Here is a 23,577-nt window from a genome sequence, read left to right as displayed (position 1 = left end):
ACAGTCACCAGATCTCAACCCAATAGAGCCTCTTTGGGATGTGGTGGAACGGGAGCTTCGTGCCCTGGATGTGCATCCCACAAATCTCCATCAACTGCAAGATGCTATCCTATCAATATGGGCCGACATTTCTAAAGATTGCTTTCAGCACCTTGTTGAATCAATGCCATGTAGAATTAAGGCACTTCTGAAGGTGAAAGGGGGTCAAACACTGTATTAGTATGGTGGTCCAAATAATCCTTTAGGTGAGTGTATGAGTGTAGTGCTGTGTAGCAGTCAGTGTAGGGGGAGGAGCTGCTGCTGATACAGGGACAGTGTTAGAGAGACTGTAGTGTGATATAGTGCTGTGTAGCAGTCAGTGTAGGGGGAGGAGCTGCTGCTGATACAGGGACAGTGTTAGAGAGGCTGTAGTGTGATATAGTGCTGTGTAGCAGTCAGTGTAGGGGGAGGAGCTGCTGCTGATACAGGGACAGTGTTAGAGAGGCTGTATTGTGATATAGTGCTGTGTAGCAGTCAGTGTAGGGGGAGGAGCTGCTGCTGATACAGGGACAGTGCTAGAGAGGCTGTAGTGTGATATAGTGCTGTGTAGCAGTCAGTGTAGGGGGAGGAGCTGCTGCTGCTGATACAGGGACAGTGCTAGAGAGGCTGTAGTGTGATATAGTGCTGTGTAGCAGTCAGTGTAGGGGGAGGAGCTGCTGCTGATACAGGGACAGTGTTAGAGAGACTGTATTGTGATATAGTGCTGTGTAGCAGTCAGTGTAGGGGGAGGAGCTGCTGCTGCTGATGATACAGGGACATTGGTAGAGAGGCTGTATTGTGATATAGTGCTGTGTAGCAGTCAGTGTAGGGGGAGGAGCTGCTGCTGCTGATACAGGGACAGTGTTAGAGAGGCTGTAGTGTGATATAGTGCTGTGTAGCAGTCAGTGTAGGGGGAGGAGCTGCTGCTGCTGATACAGGGACAGTGTTAGAGAGGCTGTAGTGTGATATAGTGCTGTGTAGCAATCAGTGTAGGGAGAGGAGCTGCTGCTGCTGATACAGGGACAGTGTTAGAGAGGCTGTAGTGTGATATAGTGCTGTGTAGCAGTCAGTGTAGGGGGGAGGAGCTGCTGCTGCTGATACAGGGACAGTGTTAGAGAGGCTGTAGTGCGATATAGTGCTGTGTAGCAGTAAGTGTAGGGGGAGGAGCTGCTGCTGCTGATACAGGGACAGTATTAGAGAGGCTGTATTGTAATATAGTGCTGTGTAGCAGTCAGTGTAGGGGAGGAGCTGCTGCTGCTGCTGATACAGGGACAGTGTTAGAGAGGCTGTACTGCGATATAGTGCTGGCTAGCAGTCAGCGTAGGGAGGGGAGCTGCTGCTGCTGATACATGGACAGTGTTAGAGAGGCTGTATTGTGATATAGTGCTGTGTAGCAGTCAGTGTAGGGGGAGGAGCTGCTGCTGATACAGGGACAGTGCTAGAGAGGCTGTAGTGTGATATAGTGCTGTGTAGCAGTCAGTGTAGGGGGAGGAGCTGCTGCTGCTGATAGGGACAGTGTTAGAGAGGCTGTAGTGTAATATAGTGCTGTGTAGCAGTCAGTGTCGGGGGAGGAGCTGCTGCTGATACAGGGACAGTGCTAGAGAGGCTGTAGTGTGATATAGTGTTGTGTAGCAGTCAGTGTAGGAAGAGGAGCTGCTGCTGCTGCTGATACAGGGACAGTGTTAGAGAGGCTGTAGTGTGATATAGTGCTGTGTAGCAGTCAATGTAGGGGGAGGAGCTGCTGCTGATACAGGGACAGTGTTAGAGAGACTGTATTGTGATATAGTGCTGTGTAGCAGTCAGTGTAGGGGGAGGAGCTGCTGCTGCTGCTGATGATACAGGGACAGTGGTAGAGAGGCTGTAGTGTGATATAGTGCCGTGTAGCAGTCAGTGTAGGGGGAGGAGCTGCTGCTGCTGATACAGGGACAGTATTAGAGAGGCTGTAGTGTGATATAGTGCTGTGTAGCAGTCAGTGTAGGGGGAGGAGCTGCTGCTGATACAGGGACAGTGTTAGAGAGGCTGTAGTGTGATATAGTGCTGTGTAGCAATCAGTGTAGGGAGAGGAGCTGCTGCTGCTGATACAGGGACAGTGTTAGAGAGGCTGTAGTGTGATATAGTGCTGTGTAGCAGTCAGTGTTGGGGGGAGGAGCTGCTGCTGCTGATACAGGGACAGTGTTAGAGAGGCTGTAGTGTGATGTAGTGCTGTGTAGCAGTAAGTGTAGGGGGAGGAGCTGCTGCTGCTGATACAGGGACAGTATTAGAGAGGCTGTATTGTGATATAGTGCTGTGTAGCAGTCAGTGTAGGGGGAGGAGCTGCTGCTGCTGATACAGGGACAGTGTTAGAGAGGCTGTACTGCGATATAGTGCTGGCTAGCAGTCAGTGTAGGGGGAGGAGCTGCTGCTGCTGATACAGGGACAGTGTTAGAGAGGCTGTAGTGTGATATAGTGCTGTGTAGCAGTCAGTGTAGCGGGAGGAGCTGCTGCTGCTGATACAATGACAGTGTTACAGAGGCTGTACTGCGATATAGTGCTGGCTAGCAGTCGGTGTAGGGAGGGGAGCTGCTGCTGCTGATACATGGACAGTGTTACAGAGGCTGTACTGCGATATAGTGCTGGCTAGCAGTCAGTGTAGGGGTAGAGCTGCTGCTGCTGATACAGGGACAGTGTTAGAGAGGCTGTAGTGTGATATAGTGCTGTGTAGCAGTCAGTGTAGGTGGAGGAGCTGCTGCTGCTCATACAGGGACAGTGTTAGAGAGGCTGTAGAGTGATATAGTGCTGTGTAGCAGTCAGTGTAGGGAGGGAAGCTGCTGCAGACACAGGGACAGTGTTAGAGAGGCTGTAGTGTGATATAGTGCTGTGTAGCAGTCAGTGTAGGGGGAGGAGCTGCTGCTGCTGCTGATACAGGGACAGTGTTAGAGAGGCTGTATTGTAATATTGTGCTGTATATCTGCTTCCTAGCTGCTCTGCTACTTGCAGTTCACCAACTAGAGGAACCCCCAATAGGCCATTTGAGGACTCTTCCTAACCACAAAAATCCTTTTAAAGACTGACAAAGACATTAACCATGCTGTAGTTATTATTGGTTGTTGCTTTCTTGTGATGTGTTGTAGCAACACAACACCACCATATACAGTATAGTGTGTGGCTGTGTCACGGTTACAGCCCGCCGCCCTGTGCAGAAGTAATTTCGTGTCTGACACTTGTGACACGACGCATGCTGTGTTACCCTCATAGAGCATTACAGCAGGACCCGTGTCACCGACCATACTGACTTATCAGTGATATCAGTTTGCCAAAAAGAACAGTGTGGCAGACATTTGTGGCAATACCCCTTTGCTGGTCACTGCCTGCTGTGTGATCAGCGTGTACTGTTACCATGTCACGTTTACACCTGTGTGACCGTACTGTGAATTCTAGGTGATCTTTGTGGGCCAAAATAAATAAATAAATTAGATTTGTGACAACACCCCTTGGCTGGTCACTGCCTGCTGTGAGTTTAAAGTGTACTGACTGTTATAGTGTCACTTCAACATCTGTGTGACCGTACTGCGTGTTGTAGGTGATGTCTGTGCGCATTCATATGAATCGGGCGCAGGATACAACCAGTATAAGGCTTATCCTGCTGCTGCACAAGTTCCCAGTGGCGTTAAAGGGACTCCGAGCACTGCCTAAAATAAAAATGTTCACTTATCCGGGGCTTTCTGCATCCCAGTGCTGGTCGGGACGTCCCACGCCGGCCTCCTGGCTCTTCTCCCCACGGCTGTCCATATAGGGCTGTCCGGCGGCTCCCTGGGCGACACTGGCCGAGTGTCGGGGCTCCTTCTTCCGCAAACCTCATCAATGTCGTCGCACGCCGGCCGCCTCGCGTCATCACGGCGGCCGCCGTGACAGTACGGCGCATGCGCAATTAAATCGCGCATGCGCCGTACTGTCACGCCAGCCGCCGTGATGACGCGAGGCGGCCGGCGTGCGACGTCATTGATGAGGTTTGCGGAAGAAGGAGCCCCGACACTCAGCCAGTGTCGCCCAGGGAGCCGCCGGACAGCCGTGGGGAGAAGAGCCAGGAGGCCGGCGTGGGACGTCCCGACCAGCACTGGGATGCAGAAAGCCCCGGGTAAGTGAACATTTTTATTTTAGGCAGAGCTCGGAGTCCCTTTAATTACTATTCCCCCTCTAGGTCCATGTGGATAGTGGGGGAATGATGTAATTTGGCTTCCAACTTTTGCTGGAAGCCGAATTACAGTGTTTTAAAGCAACTGCAGCTCCGTCTTCTGACAACGCCGAAGTTATTCACTGTGCGCTGCTATAGCTGTAATTCCTATTACGGCCTATGGTGGCACCATAGGCACAATTTTCTAACATCTGCAAAAATAGCAACATTGCTTTCTACTTCATCTACTAAGTCATTTATCCATTAATTGAAGAGCACTGGACCCAGTACTGACCCCTGTGGGACCCCATTGCTAACAGTCACCCATTTTGAATATGATCCATTGACAACAACTCTTTGTTTTCTGTCCATTAGCCAGTTCCCTATCCAAGCACACAGACTCTTCCCTAGTCCTTGCATCCTCAACTTTTGCACCAGACTGTTGTGAGGAACACTATTGAAGGCCTTTGCAAACTCCAAGTATATGACATCTACAAGCATTCCCAATATCCACACTAGCATTCACTACCTCATAAAAGCTGAGCATGTTAGTCAAACAGGACCTGTCCTTAGTAAACCCATGCTGATGCTGAGAAATAAGATTATTCTCTGCCATGAAGTCTTGTATAGCATCTCTTAACCCCTCAAATAGTTTGCACACCACTGACTTTAAGCTTACAGGTCTACAATTTTCGGGATCTGATTTTTTTTTCTCAAACAATGGGAAAACGTGGGCTGTACGACAATCTGCCGGAACTCAGCCAGTTGAAAGAGAGTCACAAAAAGATAACATAAAAAGGTATATCAATAACTGAACTTAATTTCCTTAGGACCTGAGGATGTATGTCATCCGGGCCAGGTGCCTTATCCATTTTTATTTTCTTTAGTCTTGCCTTCACTCCTTCCTGCGTTAAGAATTTACTATTAAAATTTGAAGTTTGGACCCTTCCGTATCTGTAATTTGCAACAACGATGTTTCCCTTGTGAAGACAGAAGCAAAGAAAGCATTTAATTACTCTTCCTTACCTTGGTCATCCACCATTGAGTTCCCACCCTCATCCTTTAGCAGTCCTATACAGTGAACCTTTCTTTTTTTAGAGTTGATGTACTTGTAAAACTTCTGTGGGTTAGATTTGATATACCTAGCGATTTGATTTTCATTTTCAATCTTTGCCAGCCTAATTTATTTTTTACAACGTTTATTGCACTCCTTATAATTGCTTTATGCAGCCTCGGTCCCCTCCTGTTTTAAGGCCTTATAAGCATTCTTTTTTCCACTTCATTTTATCTCTAACCTTTCCATTCATCCAAAGAGGCCTTTTTTTTATTCCTAGACATTTTGTTTCCGTATGGGATATATTTACTACAATAGTCATTGAGAATACATTTAAACATTTACCATTTTTCTTCAATGTCCTTCCCTTGTAGTATATTATCCCAATCCACCAAACTTGGTGCCTGCCCGAGTTGGCTGAACTTTGCTTCTCTAAACGTCATAGTTTTAGAGGTTCTGCTGCTCTGTGACCTATCAGTCACCAGATCAAACGTTATGTTGTGATCACTATTCCCCAAATGGTCTTGAACCTGCACATTTGATACATTATCTGGTCTATTATCTGGTCAAGTCATTGTTCTGTAGTGTTGCCAGAAATTTGCCACTTTTACCAAAATATCCCAATCAATGTCTGGATAGTAGAAGTCACCGAGAACTGACCTCACTTTTACTTGCAGCTTTTTTTAATCTTCTTTGCAGTAGTTGCAGTTCTGCCGCATCATGAATAAGAGGTGGCCTGTAGCATCCCCCAATAAGCAATTGGCAACAGCCATTTCCACCCTGAATATTTACCCAAATGGCATCCACATCTTCATCCATCCCATAATTCATGGCAGCTGTAAAAGAGTTTTTAGCAAAGAGACAAACCCCTCCACCTTTATCCCCACTCTGTCCTTCCTTTTTTTTTTTTTTTTTTTTTTTCTTCTTCAAACTCAGCCGGTATGTGACCCAGATATGACCATGTGACAGCTGTGAAACCATCATACGTGGGTCTCAGGTCTGCATCATAGTTTACTTTTCTTTCCTCTCCTCCCCCCTTCCCTCACCCCATCATCACCACAATATATCAAATATTTCACCAGTGGCTCAGATCAAATTAATTATAGTAAAAAAGAAAAAAAGAAAGAAAGGAAGAGAAAAAACAGAACAAAATACAAACACCAACAAAAAAAAACTCCACCTACCCATCTTAATGTTAAGTGGTTAAATATCCCTTTCCGACTACCCCCTTATTTTATGTGCATGCCCTCCATGCATGAGCCAACAGGGCCGAACCGAGCCCAGTGGGGGGCGGGGGGGGGGGGGGGGGGGGACAGGCCGCATGCACAGACAGGTCACATATCTAAACTGAGAAGCAAAGCAATTACTCTTATTTCAACTTTCATACACATTCATATAAGTGCCTTCTATACTTGAACATATATCCATGCAACTGCACATTCATCCATCCATTTATCCTTACAATTTCAGTTGGTCATATAGTGGTTATTTGGTTCCATTCTCCTCATCCCTCCCACTTCAAATACTTAACTTCATATTATATGTTACTTATGTCCTTCCTAAACACACTGTATCCCTCTAAATTAGCTATCCAGTCATGGCTTTCATCCACTCATGTCTCGGTTATTCCAACAATGTCATAGTCTTTGTCAATCAGAATTAACTCTAGTTCATCCATTTTATTTGCAATGCTCCTGGCATTGGTTACCATGCACTTTATATTTTTACCACCACATTTTCCAATTTTGGTTACAGTTAACGGGCTACACTACAGGAAGTTTGAACTACCTCCTTACTCTTTATACTTTCCCCACTCCCTATCCATCCCATCCATTCCCTGTAATGTTAGGCTCACACTGTCTTTTTACCTTATCTCATCTACATATTGAGACTTTACCCTCCCACCTCCCTCCAGATCCTACTTTAAAGCGGTAGGCTCACCCATACTATGCCAGGGAAAAAAAACACATATATAAGTAGATAAATACTTGATCTACTTACATAACACATGTATTATACTGTCCACGTTTTGATTTCAGTGAATGTTATATAGTAAATGACGAGAATTCTGTTAGTAGTGGGGGGCATGTCTTTTGCCCACAGTTAAGGCTAACTTGTGATGTCATTTCTGCCCTTTACTTTTTTTCTTGTCTCCTCTAATCGCTGAGTCACCTCAGCCTCGCTTGTAAAACACAAGTGAGTAGGGGATTAGGTTTCAGATAAGAAGCTGGCAGGGAAATAAAGGGAAGAGGAGAAATAAATTATAGATAAAAAGAACCCCCAGCATGCAATTCTTTGGCACGACTACTAAAGGGCCAGTGTTCCTTAAGTATGTGGTAAATCCAAATCATAACAGCAGAAAAAGTTTTGAAAGTTTTGAATGCAGGATTAGCATCTTTATCACTTAATACACTCAGACCAGTTGCTGTTAAAATTTGATTTTTATGGTGACAATACCGCTTTAAAATCTCCTCCAAATGTTTAGTTCTCCCCAATGCAGCTCCTTAAGTTCCCTCTGTCACTCAGGTGTAGTGCGTGGCACTGGTAGTATTTCAGAAAACACCACCTTGGAAATCCTTGCTTTAAAGTCGACCCAAACTAAAAATACAAGATTTCCGAAATAAAAGCTATTTTCTAACTTATAATAATAAATAGCAGCCTTTTTTTCAGCTGCATGATGACAAATATAAAATATTTTACATTTATTGGAGAAACCCCTCCCTTCCTTTCATATTGCCAGCAAATAATCCGGCAAACTGGTGGAGTAGATGGTGTCCAGCAAAGGAGGAATTGCTAATGGCTGCCACCTGTATAACCCTAGTTATGCAAAGCGGAGGGTGAAAAGCATGCACTGAAATGCTCATAAGCTTGAAGGAGTGTTTATTTATATTTGTATGTGTCAGAGTGGTGCAACTAAATATTTTGAATTAAAAAAATGTTCGGTTTGGGTCCGCTTTAAGTTTAACTCCAAGTAGCTGAAAGTCATTTGTGAGGACCTTCCATCTCCATTAACTTTGTCATTGTTACTAATGCGTAGCATGACAGCCGGGTCTTCCCCAGCTCCACCCAATAATCTTCCAATGCGTTACGCTATATGCCGAACCCGAGCACCCGGGAGACAACACACTGTATGGCATTCACGGTTTCTTCAACAGATTACCCCATCTGTGTGCCTAATAATCAAATCCATGATCAAACACAAAGGACTACTGTCTCAATACACATACAAATTCTTGTTTAATTAGAAGCCTTGGCTACATGAATTTCGCACAACATGTTAGTGGAATTGGAAGGCCTCATATAGTGCAGCTACTAACCAAACCAGCTATGGGAAGCCAGAAATAGAAGCATTTCACAGTGTGTGTGGTGATCTGGTGGTGATCTGGTGGTGGCTGAGGACCAATAGATCGAGGTAGCTGGGCGTTTTCTGCATGAGGCTACGGCTGGGCGACTACACCATGCATAAAACCTGATCTGGTCCCATTTAGAGTTAAGCGCGCATATCCTGGCTAGGTACACTTGTTTTTAAGTTGTGGGGTTTTTTTAACATGTTGTGCGAAATTCATGTAGCCAAGGCTTCTAATTAAACAAGAATTTGTATGTGTATTGAGACAGTAGTCCTTTGTGTTTGATCATGGACCATAATTGATATTAGGCTACAGGCTCCTTGCTAATGTGAGTTGCACTTATCTTCATTAAAGGGGCGGCTCTCCATATAATCGTTTTAGCCAATTGTAATAATCAAATCCCTTATCACCAGTATCTGTCTAGCCTTTGCTGCTCTCCTATTCCCATTCTCATTGCAGTGGTTGTCTGACAGCAATAAGAATTGCAGGCAGTGTGTGAAAAAAAGCAACAAAGTTTTCTTCTCCCGCATCCCAAAAAACTTACATTTTAACAACTGACCATACATGTCTACAGGAAAGCATTACTTGTGCTTTCTCATGCGATTTATCATCACAGCAGAATGCCTACAGTTCCCACAAGTGTGATCCCTGCCTGAATATGCCATACATGACACACACAAGTTATACATTCGTTACACAGTAATAAGGGCCAAAGCATATGGCTGCCTTGTCTGCAGCACAAGTGGCCGTGCGTCTTACCCAACCACCCCCCAGCTTACACCCTTCTAGAGACTTAGGCAGGGAGAGCACTTGTCATGATTTGTCTGCAAGGCCAGTAACCCTAAGCCACCCCTTCTGTCACCAATCTGCATACGGTAATGTATAGTGACTATTATCAGTTTATTACAGGCCGGTAACACCAAGTCACCCCTACTGTGACCAATCTGTGTACAGTCATGTACAGTGGCCATTATCAGCTTATTACAGGCCAGTAACACTAAGTCACCCCTACTGTGACCAATCTGTGTACAGTAATGTACAGAGACCATTATCAGCTTATTACAGGCCAGTAACACTGTCACCCCTACTGTGACTAATCTGTGTACAGTAATGTACAGTGACCATTATCAGCTTATTACAGGCCAGTAACACTAAGTCACCACTACTGTGAACAATCTGTGTAGAGTAATGTACAGTGACCATTATCAGTTTATTACAGGCCGGTAACACTAAGTCACCCCTACTGTGACCAATCTGTGTACAGTAATGTACAGTGACCATTATCAGCTTATTACAGGCCAGTAACACTAAGTCACCCCTACTGTGACCAATCTGTGTACAGTAATGTACAGTGACCATTATCAGCTTATTACGGGCCAGTAACACTAAGTCACCCCTACTGTGACCAATCTGTGTACAGTAATGTGCAGTGCCCATTATCAGCTTATTACAGGCCAGTAATACTAACTCACCCCTACTGTGACCAATCTGTGTACAGTAATGTACAGTGACCATTATCAGCTTATTACACGCCAGTAACACTATGTCACCCCTACTGTGACCAATCTGTGTACAGTAATGTACAGTGACCATTATCAGCTTATTATTGGCCGGTAACCCTTTGGGTTCGATTCACAAAGCGGTGCTAACCCAGTTAGCGACTTTAGTCGTGATAACCATTGCACCATGCTGATGAAAAGCCAGTATAGGCGTGAAAAGTTTAGGAGGCGTGATAAGTTTAGATAAATTTAGATAAATTTAGATTGCGCGCAAAGTCCCACGTGCAAAGCAGCGCCATTAAACTCTATGCGAAGTGCACCAGACTTTGTTAGCGCAAAACTTTTGATCAGCTGTGCACTGCGGTGCTAACTCAGTTGGTGCATAAACTTATCACGCCTAAACTTATCACACCTAAACTGAGTTTAGGAGTGATAAGGGGCTTTTCACCAAGGTGCTAACTGTTAGCACCGCTTTGTGAATCAAGCCTTATGTGTGACAAAACAGAACAGGGCACTCCAAAGCCATCAGGGTGACTGTACTGTGACTGTTACTAAACTGTCATTAAACACAATTAAGAAAGAAAGTTTTAGATGAGAAAAATCTAACATTTACACCCCTAATCTGGGCAGTCTGTGATCAGTGACACAGTCATATCAACTAAACATATTCAATATTTAATGTTGATAACTCACCTGTTCTGCTTTCTGGAAGAGGGTCCTCATCTATAGTTGTCCCCATCATGTCACCCTCCTCCATGGACTGCTGATCACTCCTCACATATGTTTCTTCTTCTTCTTCTTTGATCACTCTTATTATTAAACCTTCCTCTATAGACTGCTGATCTCTCCTCACATGTGTCTCTTTTTCCTCCTCCTCTTTAATGGCCTTTATCATCTCACCCTCCTCCATAGACTGCTGATCATTCCTCACATATGTCTCTTCTTCTTCCTCTTTAATTGTCCTCATCATGTCACTCTCCTCCATAGACTGCTGATCACTTCTCACATAGGTCTCTTCTTCTTCCTCTTTAATTGTCCTCATCATATGACTCTCCTCCATAGACTGCTGATTACTCCTCACATATGTCTCTTCCTCTTTAATTGTCCCCATCATGTCACCCTCCTCCATAGACTGCTTATCACTCCTCACATATGTCTCTTCTTCCTCCTCTTTAATTGCCCTTATCATGTATCCCTCCTCCATAGACTGTTGATCACTCCTCACATATGTCTCTTGTTCTCTGAGCTCAGATCTTAGTTCTGAAAAGGATAATAAATTATATATGAAATATATTAGTACTAATTAACAAAGAACACACAGTAACAATTTGCTGGGGGCTGGTAATATCCCACAGACCAGAGGAGCTGACAATTTTAAGCTTGTGAGCTGCTTCAAAAATAACAAATTGAAAATGATCTACCACACAGAATTTACCTACAGATGCAAGCCACAACTGCAGCACATGCACAATGACAGTCCATCAGTGATTACCACAAGCCACAGCTGCTGCACATGCACAGCGGCAGTCCATCAGTGATTACCACAAGCCACAACTGCAGCACATGCACAGCAGCAGTCCATCAGTGATTATCACAAGCCACAACCGCAGCACATGCACAGCGGCAGGCCATCAGTGATTACCACAAGCCACAGCTGCAGCACATGCACAGCGGCAGTCCATCAGTGATTACCACAAGCCACAACGGCAGCACATGCACAGCGGCAGCCCATCAGTGATTACCACAAGATACAGCTGCAGCACATGCACAGCGGCAGTCCATCAGTGATTACCACAAGCCACAGCTGCAGCACATGCACAGCGGCAGTCCATCAGTGATTACCACAAGCCACAACGGCAGCACATGCACAGCGGCAGTCCATCAGTGATTGCCACAAGCCACAACTGCAGCACATGCACAGCAGAAGCACATCAGTGATTATCACAAGCCACAACTGCAGCACATGCACAGTGGCAGTCCATCAGTGATTACCACAAGCCACAACTGCAGCACATGCACAGCAGCAGTCCGTCAGTGATTACCACAAGCCACAACTGCAGCACATGCACAGCAGCAGTCCATCAGTGATTGCCACAAGCCACAACTGCAGCACATGCACAGCGGCAGCCCATCAGTGATTACCACAAGCCACAGCTGCAGTACAAGCATAGCGGCAGTCCATCAGTGATTACCACAAGCCACAACTGCAGCACATGCTCAGCGGCAGCCCATCAGTGATTACCACAAGCCACAGCTGCAGCACATGCGCAGCGGCAGTCCATCAGTGATTACCCCAAGCCACAACTGCAGCACATGCACAGCGGCAGTCCATCAGTGATTACCACAAGCCACAACTGCAGCACATGCACAGCAGCAGTCCATCAGTGATTACTACAAGCCTCAACTGCAGCACATGCACAGTGGCAGTCCATCAGTGATTACCACAAGCCACAACTGCAGCACATGCACAGCGGCAGTCCATCACTGATTACCACAAGCCACAACTGCAGCACATGCACAGCGGCAGTCCATCAGTGATTACCACAAGCCACAACTGCAGCACATGCACAGCGGCAGGCCATCAGTGATTACCACATGCCACAACTGCAGCACATGCACAGCGGCAGTCCATCAGTGATTACCACAAGCCACAACTGCAGCACATGCGCAGCAGCTATCAGGGTAATGTCCTCCATCACAGGGAAGAGATACAGGCCGGCCTCCCATAACGGCTGGGATAAACATAAAACTCCTCTGACTGCAGTAATAAACACAAATGATAAGAGGTGTATTTAGATGCATGATTTATAGCATAAGAAGTAATAGAAATCCAGAGATAAGGTAATACAGAGAGTGTGCATACGTGTGACGCGCCAGCTGGAGGTGGTAGCTGCTCCAGGAGGACCTTATGGGCTCAGTATTTAAAGCACAACTATTATCTCATTAGCAGCTTCAATAGAGTTATCTAGTTTGAGATAAGTGCTCTGCTGCTTTTCACCTCAGTTGGCAGAATTTGTTGTGCTGTTAATTCCTGGAATACTTTGATCTCACTCTCTAGCAGAAAATATAGAAAATGAAAGCAGAAGTCCTCTGTTATTGTCTCACACTGCCCCCTAGTGACATCTGGCCATAAATACACATTACAGCAGTACCAATTAGAAGTAGAAAAATGTAACAAATAAAGAATTTAAAAAAGGCAAAATAAATAAAGGAATTAGTTTTCTGTGAACCCCATCAATAAAGTACGTACATACATTTTTTTTTAAATAAAAGCCAATTATGGTGAAAATAGTTTTTCCCAGGACATCCCTCAGGACAGCACCCCTCCTTGAGATTTGTCTCCTTTCCAGCTTTAGACAGGTTGCTATTAGCATAAGATTTAAAGGGAACCTAAACTGAGAGGAATATGGATTTTTTCCTTTCAAACAATACCAGTTGCCTGGCAGCCCTGCTGATCTTATTGGATGCAGTAGTGGCTGAATCACACACCTGTAACAAGCATGCAGCTAATCCAGTCTGACTTCAGTCAGAGCACCTGATCTGCAAACATGTTGAGGGGCTGTGGATAAAAGTGTTAGAGACACAGGATCAGCATGAGAGTCGGGCAACTGGTGTTATTTAAAAAAAAGGAAAAATCCATATCCTTCTCAGTTTAGGTTCCCTTTAAATATTAAATGAGGTATATATTTAATATTTTACTTGTCATGTGATGGCGTCCCACGTAGCTTTTGTCTTCCAGCCTGCCGATTTCAGCATATATCTAACCAGTGACAGGTAACACAAACTGCAGCTACAGCTGGTAACGGACATTAGGTGACTACTTACTGGACAGTGAGCTCATGCAAGTATACAGTAAATCCAGCAGGTTTGTGCATGAAGCCAAGTCAGTCATGGTAAATAAGGTGGCATGAAACCCATTCTATAATTTAAACCATCTGTTAATGTCTTGAACTGTTTCATAAATGTGTACTAGAAATGTTTCTTGGTTCATTTTTGAAGTTACCCTTAAGAATAAGAAATATAAAATGTATGAAAATGTTTAAAGGGGTTCTGTGGAAGGGCTCAAAAGACAAAATCCAACACTTACCTGGGGATTCTATCGGCCCCCTGCAGCTGTAATGTCCCGCGCCGTCCTCCTACGATCCTCGTTTCCCCGCCGCCAGTCCCGGTCTAATATCCTTCTAAATAGACGAATAGTGCGCGCTCCCGCACGCGTCACCGGGATGTTTTCTTGTACTGTGTCTGCGCAGTAAGCTCCCGATGACGGCCATGGCCGCACAGCCGCAGTCTAGGTAGACGCTAGATTGGAGCGGGACCGGCGGCAGGGAATGGAGGATTGGAGGAGGACGGCGTGGGACATGACAGCTGCAGGGGGCCCTATAGAAGCCCCAGGTGAGTGTCGGACTTAGTCTTTTTAACCCCCTCCACAGAACCCCTTTAAAACATTAACAGAGGGATTAAATTGTGGAATGGGTTTTGTGACACCTTATTTAACATCACTGACTTGGCTTCATGATCTTCAGAAACCGGCTGGACTTCATATATACTTGCATGAGCTCCAGCCTGCTGATCACCTGACATCTAACTGTCATCTTCCAGTTTACTATTTATTTGCATACCTCATTCAGCATTCTCAGTTTAAGTATTTTACAGGACTGTTTCCTGGCCTCACTGAATTTGAAAGACTTCTGCCTGCATCTGCCATTACATCTCAGATGGCAGCAATTCTGCAGGTTTGCAATACAGCTACAGGGAGAGGTAAGATATTTTCAATGTAATGCTTTACCATTTGGGCTTGCATCTGCTCCTTGGCTATTTACTAAGATCATGGCAGAAGTTTGGACAACCCTCAGGAAAAATTTAAGCCAGATAATAGCTTACCTAGGTGATGTACTAATTTGGTGATTTTCTGTGGCCTGTGTGTGCCCAGGCACAATGCTCCCTGTCCTATCTACAATCCTTGGGGTGGTTAATTAAATGGGACAAATCTTCCCTTCAACAATCTATGGAATGTGTAGCAAAAAAAACTCTACTCTACCGCATATGTTAATGAAAGTCCGACCTTTATTGTGCAGACATGGACGGCAGCATCAATAAAGTTACGCGTATCGGAGCACAGCGTGGCTCCTTAGTCATAGTGGAGTTTTTGGATACACATTGGTGTTGGACGTCTGCATCCTCCGCTCCTGCATTATGAAGGTTTTGGGTGGTTGTAGTGGACCTTCCTTTATGGAAGGTTTGGGGTTTAATATTTGTACAGTAGTTCAGAAACTATTGCTACCAACCAGGAAGGTTTTGATGATTCTACACACTTTTCTCTCTTTTCAGAATACAGGGGTAATATCAATAGGAAAGGCCAAGGCAGTTCTGGGAATATTGACCTCCACATTCCTGGCACTCCAGTGGGGACAACTACACACCACGATCCTACAAAAATGGATACTCAAAGTCTGGAACAAAGAACTTCAGATCCTTAGACAAGAAGTTGTGAAAGTATCCCTCATCTGGTGGCAGAATCCACCTCATCTATCCAGGGAAGTCTATGGCCTCGATTCATCAAACAGTTTGCGGTAAAAATCAGCTTTTTCGTTAATTTACCGCATGCGAAATTTACAAAATGCTTAGTAGTATTCAGCAATTTTTTCTTTAGTTGTCGGTCGGCAGTTGTTCGTTAAAAGATCGCTAGTGTTCGGTAATGATGCGGTAATTATCAACACTAGCAATCTTTTATTGAATAAAAGACTTTTCAAGTGCATTGTGGGTAAGGAAGGTGCATTGTGGGCTACGGAGGCTGGCTAAAAAGCTTTTGGCGCTACAAGGGGTGTGTTCATATGTGCTCCATAACAAGTAATAGTTACAATTTACAGAGAACCTGAACTGAAAATGAAAAGTCAAAATGAACATAAACATGTCATACTTACCTTCTGTGTAGTCTACTCCTTAATCTTTCTCCTCTCCTGCGTCCTGTTTGTCCTCTGTGATCAATGGAATTTTTTGTCCACCATTTTGAAAAAAAAATGGCCATTACCCCATAACAGCTTCCTGGTTTGCAACTCTTAAACTGCAATATTGCCCACTTGAGCCATAGGGAAACATGGGCATTAGCTTTTACATTCAGTTGTAATTGACAGCAGCTGATATATAACTGACAGTAACTGGTATATTTTAGTTCTGACAAAATATTGTCAGAACTGGAAAGGATCACTGTAAGAAGAAAATGGTGAGCTTCTGAGAGGAACTGACAGCCAGGTAAGGAAGTAATATTGATTTGCAGCTACATCATGTGTTTAGTTTAAATAATTTTACTCAGTTCAGGTTCCCTTTAGATACAACGACAGCAGAAACATAAACAACAACAGGGCAGTGTGGGAGATATTGCACTCGGAATTTACCGCCCTGATTCGCCCCTTTCCTGCTTCTTGAACACAAGTTTCGGAAAATGTACCGCACAATTACCGCCAGAATACCGCACTCACAATATTGACATCTGATGTCATGTATGAATACTAACTTCCGCTAAATGATAGTGCTAAATTACCAAAAGCTCAATAAGCGTTCGGTAACACTTCATGAATCAAGGCCTATGGAGTTATCCATCCCAAAAGACAACCACGACAGATGGCAGCTCTTGGGGTTGGGGGGCCCACATGGACTTTTGCACAGTACAGGTCCACATGGATCCAGATCAATCCTTGAACAGCAGAGAGTTGGTTGTAGGCTGTATGACAAGCCAAATAGATCAGCAGAGCTGCCAGGCAACTGGTATTGTTTAAAAGGAAATAAATATGGCAGCCCCCATATCCCTCTCACTTCAATTGTCTTTTAACCTCCCTGGCGTTCAATTTTTGCAGCCATGCGACCGCGGGAGGGACATTTTTGTTACAAACTTCTTTTCTATAGTGTAACCAGCACTAGGCTAGCTACACATGTGCCCCAAGTCCCCCGGCACCGCTCTGATCCCCCGATCGCTGCTGGCTATATTTACCTATCCACGATCCCGCGAGAACCGCAACTTCCCGGAACAGCTTCTGTCATCGCTATGGCGATGATCAGACATAATGTCTGACGTCATGCGCAGTCCCGATCCTCCCCATAGCGACGCCTGGAGGCTGCTGGAGAGGCTGCGCCATCGCGGGTTCCAGGGGGAGGTATGTATAAGGGCAGTGATAGGGGGGATTAGAGGGTGCCGGCGGTGATCGGGGGCTACATGTAGCTAGCCAAGTGCTAGTTACGTGATCTAAAACAATCTGTATTAAAACAACCCACCCGGGGCCATGCGATCCCCTGCGGTGGTATGGACGAGCTGAAATCATCCATACCGCTCAGGTGGTTAAGGTTCAAACTTCAGCCTAAGTGCTTTTCTAGAATGAAAACTGGCAGAAGAATTTTTTATCCGTTTCTTTAATGCCTTAAAGAAACTAAGATTGGTTGTTCATTCCAAGCTACCCACATGCAGTGGCGAATCAAGGGGTAACAGCGCCTGTGGCAAGCACTGAATTTGCACCCCTATCCAATTATCCTTATTAAGGTGGCCATAAATGATACGATTCTTCAAACTATTAATTCTCCAATTCAATTGTAAAATCAATTGCATTGATCCTTTTTTCAGATCGATTCCATTAATATGATCAAACTGGATAGCAGCTATCCTTCCATTAGTGGGCCTGAACGATCGTTTCTGCCCACCTTAAAGGAGAACTGTAGTGAAAGGTATATGGAGGCTACCATATTGATTTCCTTTTAAGCAATACCAGTTACCTGGCAATCCTGCAGATCCTCTGCCTCCAATACTTTTAGCCCTAGACCCTGAAAAAGCATGCAGCAGATCTGGTGTTTGACATTTTTGTAAGATCTGACAAGATTAGCTGCATGCTAGTTTCTGGTGTGATTCACACTACTGCAGCCAAATAGATCAGCAGGGCTGCCAGGCAACTGGTATAGCTTAAAAGGAAATCAATATGGCAGCCTCCATATACCTCTCACTACAGTTCTCCTTTAAGGAAGATGCCCAAATGTAAAAAAGGGCCATGCTGCTGTGGTGGCTTTCAGGTTATGTATTGGTATCCCACTTTTCCCATCCTGGAATAGGTGCACCAGTACAGGTAACCAGATATAGGTGCAGCCAGTATAGCTAGCCAAGAATAGATGCCCCATTAAGGGTAGCCAGGTATAGGTGCAGCCAGTATAGGTAGCCTAGAATAGATGCCCCAGTCCAGGTAGCCAGATATAGGTGCAGCCAGTATAGGTAGCCTAGAATAGATGCCCCAGTCCAGGTTGCCAGGTATAGGTGCAGCCAGTATAGATAGCCACGTATCGGTGCCGCCAATACAGGTTGCCAGATATAGGTGCAGCCAGTATACGTAGCTAAGAATAGATGCACCAATCCAGGTAGCCAGGTACAGGTGCAGCCAGTATAGGTAGCAGGTATAGGGGCCACTGCGGGGAGGGGGGCTCACATCACCCTCTCTCCACATGGGCCCCCATGCATGGCTGGAGCGCAGCGGTCAGTGTGTAATAAACTCACCCAATCGCTGGCTCCACACGGTGTCCCCTCTCTCCTCTCCCGATCTCTGTATGACGCGTTGTTACTATGGGAACAGAAAGAGAATGGCTGCCGGCGTGGGACACGCTACATGGAGGAGCGATCGGGTGAGCGATTGCACTCCTGACAGCTAATCCAGTCATGCAGGGAGGTGGGGGGGAGGGGGGCATGTGGAAGGAGGGAGGAATGATGTCGGCCCCCTTCCCACTGCTTTCCGGGGGACAAAACTCCCAATAACGTACCAGGTACATTGCTGGCAGTTAAAGCATTTACCTGCCACAACATACCTGGTACGTGTTTGGCAGTAAGTGTCAATATTTGCCTCAGAACACAGAGTAGGGACGACAAGAGCCAAATATAGTGTAGTATGTACTGGTGGTAAAAATGAAGTATGAGGGCTGGTTCACACAGGCTTCTGCTCAGCGTCTCGTTCAAACGCTGTTGTTTTTTTTCCAAGAATGCCGGCGTTTAACAGCTTAGCTTTTAATGGCTTTCAGGAGAGCGCTGTGTTTTCTGGGATTTTGCAGCAAGAGTAATAAGCTATACTCACAAACCAGGGTTACCTCAAAGGCAACCACTGTATAGGCAGGTGGGGAGATTTGACCTGACTCCACTCAAAAAAGTCGCTCTCCGTAGATGAGGAAAAAAAGGAGGTAACACCCCTCCACCAGGGGTGAACTTGATATAGCATAGTATGGATACATAGGCACCAAAAGGATAAAAGTTTTTTTTTTTTAAGTTTAAAACATGAGGAGGCAGTGGTGGGCGTGCCTCCTCCAAGCAGACACAAATATTGCCAATGCGTTTGTCAAATAGAACAAGGTTATTTACATACATCAGGTAACAATGCAACACGTTTTGCAAGTTTGATCTCGCTTCATCAGGCAATAACAGAGTAATAGCAGATATGGTCAGTAGAAGTGGCAGGCACCTCTGTCATGTTTTAAACTTTTTAGATACTTTTATTTTTTTTTGGTGCCCTTCTATCCATACTACGCAATATTTGCCTCAGGTCTCACTTAAATGCCTGCCGAACAGAGTTTAGCACCTTTCAGCATTCTGCATCCATGCAGGACTCAAGGCACCTCCTGTAGGTGGGGATTAGTTGGATAAGGCAGTAGCCAGGGGTCTTTCTTGACATCCGTTTCGGGGGGGGGGGGGGGGGAGCTTGAGGGGGGAGGAGTGTAGAGTCCTGTGAGTACAAAGGAGGAGAACTCTCTTGGTGAGTATGTGGGTGTGAAGTTAATGAGGAGAAGCTCTGTGTCAGAGGAGCAGCATTTAGTAAGAATAGTAGTGGCTGGGCACCATGCGGAGCTGATGTAGAAGCAGATGCCGCCTCCTCTCTCCTTCCCAGATAATATAACGTCTCTATCGGGTTTGGAAGAGGCTAATGTTTGGGAGATGTAGTGGGTTATCTGGGATGTTATTGTTGAGCCAGGAGCTGAGTGACAGGAGCTCATTGAGCTTACCTGGGAGGGATCAGACATTTGCTAGGAAGATGGATGGGATGGCCAGAGGATGGATAGTCTAATGAGAGCCCCTGCAAGTCTGCCTCTGTGGCGCTCTCTGCCTGTGTATCGGCTCTAGTGAGGAGGTAGATGTGGCCCCACATCTTCTTTAGGGCCCTGGCATCAGAGAGCTCATCTGATCGGTGTTCCCAGCAGAAGTGCGGTGAGGGGGAGACGGGGGTGCGCAGGTGGCGGCTCCGTATAATGGAGGTGGGAGTCTGGCCATGCGTTCCTTGGGAACATAGTACATAACTGGAGAAGAACATGGCCCAGCAGACTATGTAGGGAGACAGATACGTATGCAGGCCATCAATAAACAGGAAACACAATAGCAGTAAATAGTCGATCGATATTCAATCACTAATCACCAGATGGGGAATAAAGCAGTCATTCCCATATTATGTAGGCCTCCAATATAGGTAGCCAGATTTGCCACATATTTGGTAGTCACCCCCATATAGGTAGCCAGATGTGCCCCATATTAGGTAGCTACCAATATAGGTAACCAGATGTATCCATTATTATGTAGCCCTCCAATATAGGTAGCCAGATGTGTCCCACATTAGGTAGCCACCCCCATATAGGGAGCCAGACGTGCCCCATATTGGGTAGCCTGGGTTGGGTAGTTGTATGGCAGTTACTGCAAGGGGGATGATCAGGATAGTGACAGGTGTACTGTGACCTCCTCTGTAACAAAGTATGTCCACCCCGACCTCTGCTCAATATACAACAATCACACAATTACCTCTTCCAGCCACGTCCATTCTCTCCACCTCCTGCAACTTCTCCTCCTGCTGTTACGTCTCTTCCTCTCTTTGGTTTCATTATTTCCAGGCTGTGTGTTCCACCTGGGAGATGTGAGATTGCCATCTTGTGGTGAGTATGCTAACTGCATGCTCTGTGTAATCCTCTCCACTCAGCCATTTAATACTATTAGGGCCTGATTCACAAAGCGGTGCTAACAGTTAGCACCGTGGTGAAAAGCCCTTTATCACGCCTAAACTCTGTTTAGGCATGATAAGTTTAGGTGTGATAAGTTTAGGCATGATAAGTTTTTAGGCGTGATAAGTTTAAGCACCAACTGGGTTAGCACCGCAGTGCACAGCTGATCAAAAGTTTTGCGCTAGCAAAGTCTGGTGCACTTTGCATAGAGTTTAATGGCGCTGCTTTGCGTGCGGGACTTTGCATGCGATCTAAACTTATCTAAACTTAGCATGCCTAAACTTATCATGCCTAAACTGAGTTTAGGCATGATAAAAATGGTCATCACGCCTAAAGTCTTTGGGTATCATTCATAAACAGGCTGTCGGTAGTGCGGGAAAACACCGTTCTTCTCCGCAACCGGTAATTAAGACTTCTGGGTGGCCATTCATAAAGAAGTCTGCCTGTTGCGGAAGAAGTGCGGAGGTTTTCTGGAGGAAGCTGGCGGCAGCGTGGCGGAAGACATGCGGAAACTTAAAAGCTGCCCGATTCCCTCCGTGCGCTCCTCTGTCTGATGCTGCTTGGGAGGTCCCTCCCATTCATTTATATGTATTCCGCCCGCCTATCGCTACTGTCGAGCAAGCGGTATTTTCCTTCCGCATACCGCTTGCTCTAATCTTTATGAATGGATGTGTTTGTTACTTTTTCTAGATTAATCTAGAAAAACTCCGCACAAGGCGGAAATGTATCGCTCTGTCACATTTTCATGCGGAAAGAGCCTTTATGAATGGGGCTTATGCTGAGTGGTCGGGAAAGTCACCGGTGTTAAGCATTTCCGCATGCGGAAATGCTTTATGAATGATACCCATTAACTGGGTTATCACCGCTTTGTGAATCGAGCCCTTAGTGTTGCAATGTTTCTCTTCATTGAACAAAATCTTAATTGTACAGATGCATTTAATTGCTGGAGATATAGTATGGACGTGTCACCATAGTTACAGGAAGTTACAGTTGCTTACACCAGGAAGAGGCAGAATTTCTGGAGAATTTGTCTGGAATAGGATGTCCATTTTAAAAGGAACCCGAGTTGAGCATCAAACAGAAAGCTCTTCTCCCTTCACTGCATGTCAGCTATATGGTGGATGGTAATGATGCTCAGTGAACAGGACAGACAAGTTGGGTGATGTCTACAAATACAATCTACAACAAGCTCTCCAGTCAGGATCAGGCTGCCCTTGTGACTTTCCTCCCCTCTTCCACTCTCCCTCTCTGAACCCTGATCTCTCTAATACCTCATTCATATCCTCTTGTACATGACCCTGCTAAACAGCACAGCTAAAAACACTGGCGGAGCAGACATCGCCTCCCCCTCTCAGTCCTCCTCATGTTCATTCAGTTTTCCTGTCCGTACACAAACAATCAGATCCGGACTCGACCCTTAAAGAGGAACTCTTCTGTATTTATTTCATATTTATGTGGTTGTACAGCAAACTGAAAGCACAATGTTTTGGGCTACATGCCCTTTCTCAAGTCCTCAACCATCTGAACAAACTGAAGCTTACATATAGACAAACTTACATAGACACACCCCTCCCAGCAATTGCAGGGCGGGCACAACACTTTTCCAAAATTTTAACCCTTACTGTCAAAAGGACAAACACCTTAAACTAAAGTCCTCGTTGAGGCCGCCGGGGAACTGCGATCCCAGCCTGTCCATCCACCAAGCCTCAGGCCTAAGCAACTCCTTTGTAAATTCTCTTCCCTCATGATGTTGGACCACTTCAAGTACCTGCCACCGAAGCTGGCTCACATTATGATTACATTCAGCTAAATGTCATGCTAGGGGATATTCCCTCTTTTTTCCCTCATCCTTTTCCCCTTTCTCTTTTAGTGATTCAGGATTGCGTATATTGCTCTTGTGTTCGTTGAGCTTCGTTTTGATGTCCCTTGAGGTCTGACCCACATAAGGCAAACCGCACGGGCACTTGATGAGATACACGACACCTCTAGTGTCACATGTGGCAAAGTCTCTGATGGGAATGGGCTTTACTGATCTCATGCTCTGGATATTGGGGCCCCTAATAATACTGTTGCAATGTTGGCAATTAAGACATGGAAAAGTGCCTCTCTTAGGGGTACCCAAAAATAGTTGGCGGGGTAATTTAAACCTCCCAATACCGGCCCTTACCAATTGGTCTTTGATAGATTTACCCTTACGATAAACAAATCTGGGTGGAACTCGGCAGATCTGGGCAAGCTGGGGATCCGCCTCCAACAGCGGCAAAAACTGCAGGACAGTGTCCCGCAGAATCAGGGACTCCCTGCAAAATGTAGTAATGAAATTTACATCAGTGTTACCATCCTCATTAGCATGTACACTATACGTTCTCAGTGCTCCTCTATCCATTGCTCCCACCTCTTTGGCTAGTTCCTCACATCTTCTCTGATTGTAGCCTCTTGTCACAAAATCCTCAGGAGTCAGGAGTTCGGCCTGTTTCCAATATAAAGTCAGATGTGATACGTTTCAATCGAATATAT

General features: G+C 45.4%; 1 protein-coding gene across 3 annotated transcripts in view; it reads right to left on the bottom strand.

Annotated features, from left to right (window-relative positions):
- The window catches only part of LOC137535363 (zinc finger protein 585A-like), an 83,708-nt gene that overhangs the window by 12,021 nt on the left and 48,110 nt on the right, over positions 1-23,577 (bottom strand). Inside the window, exons 4-5 of one of the 3 annotated variants that reach the window (XM_068257194.1) lie at positions 10,922-10,942; positions 4,596-4,607 (exon numbers count right to left, since the gene is read on the bottom strand). In XM_068257194.1, the coding sequence (XP_068113295.1) occupies positions 4,596-4,607; positions 10,922-10,942 (33 nt within the window). Of the gene's footprint in view, positions 1-4,595; positions 4,608-10,761; positions 11,329-20,863; positions 20,927-23,577 lie in introns of those variants that run through there. The other 2 variants (XM_068257193.1, XM_068257192.1) reach the window with 2 other exon arrangements.

This window comes from Hyperolius riggenbachi, chromosome 10, assembly GCF_040937935.1.
Source record: "Hyperolius riggenbachi isolate aHypRig1 chromosome 10, aHypRig1.pri, whole genome shotgun sequence".
Lineage (NCBI taxonomy): Eukaryota > Metazoa > Chordata > Amphibia > Anura > Hyperoliidae > Hyperolius > Hyperolius riggenbachi.
This window is presented reverse-complemented; position numbering and strand designations above follow the sequence as displayed.